Genomic DNA, 6,000 nt, shown 5'->3' on the forward strand with positions numbered 1-6,000 from the left:
TTAAGTGAGTTAATACATTAAGACACTTAGAACAGTGCAGGAACATAGTAAGTGTGTTTGCAATTACTACTACAGTGGTCCTCATCCCTCAAACCTGATGCTAAGTATCAGAAGCTCCAAAACCAAAAATTTGGCATCAAAACCTCACCTAAACAGATGCAAGGCTACTTTTAGTCTTTATGTACCCAATTCAGTGTGCATTTTGCTGCAGATATCTTAATGTGTTTGATTACTGGAGGCTATCCCAGCTTCACTGGTATGTATTTTCAGACTTTTCCTAAAATCTCAAAATTCTCAAATATATTCAGCTCCAAAGGTTCTGGAGAAAGAATGTGAGCCTAAGCTGGGCATGGTGGCGCACGCCTGCAATTCCAGTGGCTCAGGAGGCTGAGGCAGGAGGATCTCAAGTTCAAAGCCAGCCTCAGCAAAAGCAAGGTGCTAAGCAACTCAGTGAGACCCTGTCTCTCAAAAAAATACAAAAGAGACCTGGGGATGTGGCTCAGTGGTCAAGTGGCCCTGAGTCCACTCCCCTGTACCAGAGGAGGAGGAGGAGGAGGAGGAGGAGGAGGAGGAAGAGGATTGTTAGCCTATATTATCTTGGGAACCTACACAGTTTCTATTTCCTTAAAACAAATGGTATCTTCTTAAATAGCTGAAGTAATAAAACCCTGAGCTATTAGTAGAAAATGTTAAGATAAAGAGAGCATTTCCCAGCATAGTTAGGAGGGCCCTAGATTCCCAGAATGTTCCTTTCAAATAGAATACATTTGTAAAATTTCATTTACATGCATAATAGTTAGGGGTTTTCAAACTCTAAATTCTAGGGCTTGCTTAAACAAAGTCTACTCTCATAACTTGGCTGACAAACAATTCAGGTTCTTTAGGGGCATCAATGTGCCTGCCTTGAATCATATGTATCAAATTATCACAGAATTTCAGAGTTGAAAAAGACCCTTGAGAACTAATTTAAACTGTTATCTCTTTCCTTCCAAATTGTTTTATCATCCATAAGTTTACTTTGTCATGTGAGGTAAGAATAATCTGCCCTGACTTGTCCTTAGAGTCTGTCTATAGAACACCCTGCAGGTAATGTGAACAAACTGGGTGGAGTACACTGGCAAACTTAGGATCTAAAAGGATGACTTGAACCTAACACAATCAATCTTTATAAGTTTGGCAAATGTCTCAGGTTATAGTTTATGGAATGACATGACTCATCCAGCACATTTTTTTTTAAATAAAAGCTTTTGCTATCTCAATGGACTCTGAGCAAACAACATAATGTGGCTCCAAAAACGCTACTATGATTAGGAACTAACCACATTTCCATCAGTATCATATCCAGAAAAATAAAGTAACTAACTGCCCTCTCTACTATGAGCTGGCTGGAGCACATCTGGAGTATTAAATGAATCTCCGTTCCACATTTTGGAAGAGTCACAGAAAGACAAAAAAATCACTATCAGGTGACTGCAACAGTAAAAGAATGTGAAAACATTCACATAAAGACCAGTTGAAGGAGTTGAAGTTATTTAGTCCAGACTCAAAGGGAATACAATCACTATTCCCAAATCCTTGAAGAAGGGCCATGCATGGCACATTAGGAATACACTTGTTCTACATGGCCCCACAGGGCAGATTCCCTGGGTCAGTGTTGACTGACAGGGAGAAATATTTCAACTAAATCTACCTAAGTATTTCTTAAAATACCCAGGGCCATGTTAGAAAATAATGGCTTCTAAGGTTCTATCCAGCCCTAAAGATCCATAATTCAAAAAACAAATATTTGCCATTATCTCATTACTCCTGTTATTATTACTCTCTAGTATCATGGTATCTCCTTTCGCTCTCTTAAAATGTCCTATCCAGCCAACCCATCAGCCCTATGTTCTGCCAGGTTTCTGGGGGAAGAGTTCCTACTTGTGGGGCAAGTAGTTTCAGTTTGTAGATAAGGGTCCCTGTAAACAAAAAGGGCCCTAAGTGAGGAGTAGGCAAGAGCTCTCAGAAAAATCTCCATGACGGAAATTTTTATTAATTCAAAAAGCACTAAAGCCAACCAAATAGTAATGGCATTCAGTTCTTATAGGAACATTAAAATTAAAAAAAAAAAAGCCCTATACAACCATGTACAGCTTCCGCAGTCTGGCTGGGCACAAATCACCGAGCTGCCACAAAAGCACTTGTATGTTCAAACAGGAAACTTTATTGCCCGAACTCCACCAGCACTCCACGCACACTCCCAGAAACTCTCTCAGCTCTCCATGCACACTCCCAGGGAACTCTCTCAGCTGTCCACCCGGCTCTGCCCCAACTCTCTCGGACCCTGTGAGAACTCCATGGGAACTCCAAAGTAGCAGGCGCCCCAGGCAGCAAGAGCCACCCTATTGCCGGGCAGTAAAGGTCTCTATATAATTGAATACACAGCTTAACATAACCATCATCATCTCAATGGCTCCTTGGCTTCACCTCTCAACCACTCCCTTCTGGCAACATGCCATGCGTCATCCCGACTGTGGCCCTCAACATACAGCCACAGGATGAGAAGTTTTGCTCCATTTGCGTACTACATGTCAAAATGCAGTCCAATGTAAAATTTATTAATTAATTAAAACAAAAACAAACAAACAAAAAAAACCTGTACAATCATCTTCCCAAATGCCAGGGAATCTAACTTTGCAAGTCAAACCAGCTCTCTCAAATTCAAATACAAATTTTCTCTGTTAAAGGGATATGTTTACTATTTGAAGCAGACTATAGTCCATGCTTCTCCATGTTTTTTAAAGCTAAGTCCAGAAACACTCTTAGTGTCTATAGATGGGTTAAATAAATTATAATACATTCTTACAGTGGAAAGCACAACTATTAAAAAGAATAAAGTAGGGCTGGAGGTGTAGTTTAGTAATAGAGCACTTGCCTATGCATGAGGCATTGTCAATGTTCATTCCTCAGCACAAAAAAAATAATAGTGATAATAATAATCACCATAATCATAATGTAGACCCTAGGTACTGGCATGAAAAAAAATAGTCCATGATGCATAATTAAATAAATACAATATATAGAGAATTAAATATATTGTTAAACAATATATAGAGAATTTTTCCATTTTAAAAACTATTTTTAAATATTCTGTGTGTACATTCATATATACCCAGAAAAACATTTGAAAAAAGATCTAACAAACTGCTAGCAGTAGTAACCTCTAGGGACCAACTAGAATGTAATGAAGGAGTAATTTTCACTTTTTTTGCTGTGTAGACTTCTGGCTGTTTATATTTTTCACTGTAAGGGTTACTTTTATGTTTTAAAAACAATAAAAGTAAAATAACATTAAGGAAAAAGACTTATTTATCAAAACTAACCAAAGCAATTGCTACCTAAATGCCACTTTCCTTGAAGAAAGACTTCAATCAGAAGGAAGAAGAGCCTTATTTTCCCTGTGAACTCACATGAAAATTGGTATTTGTCAGCATCAGCAAAATTGAACATCCTAGTTTAAGGGGACAAAAAATGGGTATCTCTCCTTAAACTATGACTTTTATACAGAAAGACTGCTTGAAATTCCATAAAATCTAATTCATTCTTCTTCTATTTTGTTTTACTAAAACAAATAAAAAATCATCACAGTTCCCTACTAATTTTCTCAAATGCTTTTCTACCCATGAGAAGGGTGGGAGCAGGAAGTCTGGTTATAGGCATAGCCAACATATAAGGGGTGCTTATTCAGCATTAGGAACTATAAGCACTATAAATGTATTAACTTATTTAATCTTCACAGCAATCATACAAGGTAAGTACTATTATTACCTTCATTTCACAATTGAAGAAACTGAGGCCAGAGAGATTAAGTTACCTAGCCAAGTTTATATATCCAATAAAAGGCAGAGCTGGAATTCAAACCTAAGAATGGATAGTCCGTATTTTCAACCATCATGCTTCCTGTTTTTCAATAATATGCCAATCTCTCTGTATAAAAGCCAAAAGGCACCACAGGTAAAAACTCAGTTAAAATAGTCCTTGAAACTGAAAGAGATACAAATTGTTTGGGGGGTGAATAATCTGAGTTCTTCCTTTTGTCATTGCCAAGTTCCAACTCAAGATTCAAGATAATATTAAGGTTCATAACCATGTGGGGAAATTCTCTACAAATTAATTTACAGTCCAAGGTTCATACTTGACACCACAGTAAACCACTGAGCCTAAGAATTAGGTCAGTGGTCAAGCTAAGCAAGTGCTTTAGACAAATCTCCACCCCCACTCAAAGTACAGAACTCAGAAAATCTTGTCCATCACCTTGACAAAGTAGATTTTACTTGTTTAATTCACATCCCAATTGAAGGGGGAAAGAACAGAAGCCATCTCTAACTTTCCTTGAAGACTTCATTCAGAAGGAAGAAGAGCCATATTTTCCCTGGGAACTCACATGAAAATTGGTATTTGTCAGCATCAGCAAAATTGAACATCCTAGTTTAAGGGTCAAAACTGGGTATCCCTCCTTAAACTATATTTTTCCAAACATATTGACCTTGTAATTGAGAAAGAAAAAAAAGTGCAAGGAAGGGATTTAACCTAATTTTATAAACTGCTCAACCTAGATATACACCTGTCCCAGATGACCTACTGAATCTACTTATGTGCAGAGAAAACATGGATATTTTTTATTTTTATTTTTTGGCCTCAAGTGCTCTGTACTACTGTTTTGTAAACAAAATCCTCTTAATATCTCTTCCACCTGTCACACATAGATCGGATATTTACATAAACAAAAAGATATGAATAAGGAAACTGGGCCTTTGGGAGAAACCCCCTACAGTCAGCTTTGGCCTAGGGGTTGATGGAGATACTGTGTTGCCGTTCAAACTTCCCCAAATAACCCGGGCGGGGTGACCCGCTGAGCCAACCAAATCCAAAACCCTGTTTGGAAAGAGATGCGATGCCTTCCACACAGCAGCGGGCCCCTCCCGAGAGAGCACAGCTCAGGGGGGACAAAAGACTTTCCAGATTTGGGGGTTGGGGGGCTAGGTGGAGCTTGGCCCTCCCTTTGGAAGCCGAAATCTGGGGATCCTTAGGACAAGAAACGATCAATTCCAGTGAAGCGGCCAACCCTAGATGCCCGGGGGGATGGGGAGGATGGGCAGCACTGGGGAGGACCCTACCCGAGTGGCCGCGCCCGGACTCACCTGGGGGAGGAGAAGGGGCCTCGGTGGCAGGTGGGGTGGGCGGGACGCTGCTGCTGCTGCTGCTGCCGCCGCCGCCGCCGCCGCCGCTGCTGTTGCTGTTGCTGCTGCCGCTGCTACTGGTAGGAAAGAGGAGGGTCGGGGTCCCGGGAGTGGTTGGTGCCAGAACGGTGGTCGCTGCAGGGGTGGTCGGCGCCACGACAGTGGTCGTGGAAAAGGTGGTGGGCGCGGGTCTGGTCGGCACCCGAGGAGTGGTGGGAGTGCGCTCCGCCTCCGGAGGGGTGGTCGGCGAGGGGCCGAGCGGCGCCTGAAAGGTGGTCGGAGCGGGTCCGGCCGTCGCCCGAAGAGGGGTGGTCTCCGGGGACTGGGCTAAAGAGGTCGCAGTCAAGGGTCGGCTGGCCGTAGTCCGCGGGGGGCCGGTCCTCGGGGTCTGGGTCCAGAGAGCCGTCGCTTTAGGGAAAGGGTGGCTGGGCTCGTCCCGCTGTCCCGGGCCAAGCGACGCGTCCACCTGCCCCTCGGCCCCGCCGCCACCGGTGACATTCCCCGCCGAGGCTGCTGAAGCGGCAGCGGCGGCGGCGGCGCAGCACAACAGGGCGAGGCCGCCCAGACTCGGCAGGCTCCTCATGGCGTGCTCGGCTCCGCCATTCATTCATTCAGCCAGTCGGTTGGTCAGTCATCTTCTCCTCTCTGCACTCCGACCGAGGAAGCCGCCGCAGCCGCCACCGCCACCCGGCGCACCATCGCCACCTCCCTCTGACAGGCAGCCGGCCCCGCGGGCGGGCCCCAGCGAGGAGAGAGCGACCGGGCCGAGCGCGGACAGCCC

General features: G+C 43.7%; 1 protein-coding gene across 1 annotated transcript in view; it reads right to left on the reverse strand.

Annotated features, from left to right (window-relative positions):
* Window positions 1–6,000, reverse strand: part of Megf9 (multiple EGF like domains 9) — a 93,907-nt gene extending 87,907 nt beyond the window's left edge. Inside the window, exon 1 of the mRNA XM_040283826.2 lies at window positions 5,181–6,000. Coding sequence (XP_040139760.2) covers window positions 5,181–5,826 — 646 coding nt within the window. The 5' untranslated portion in view covers window positions 5,827–6,000. The remainder of the gene's footprint in view (window positions 1–5,180) is intronic.

The sequence above is a fragment of the Ictidomys tridecemlineatus genome, chromosome 4 (genome assembly GCF_052094955.1).
Source record: "Ictidomys tridecemlineatus isolate mIctTri1 chromosome 4, mIctTri1.hap1, whole genome shotgun sequence".
NCBI classification, from domain to species: Eukaryota; Metazoa; Chordata; class Mammalia; order Rodentia; family Sciuridae; genus Ictidomys; species Ictidomys tridecemlineatus.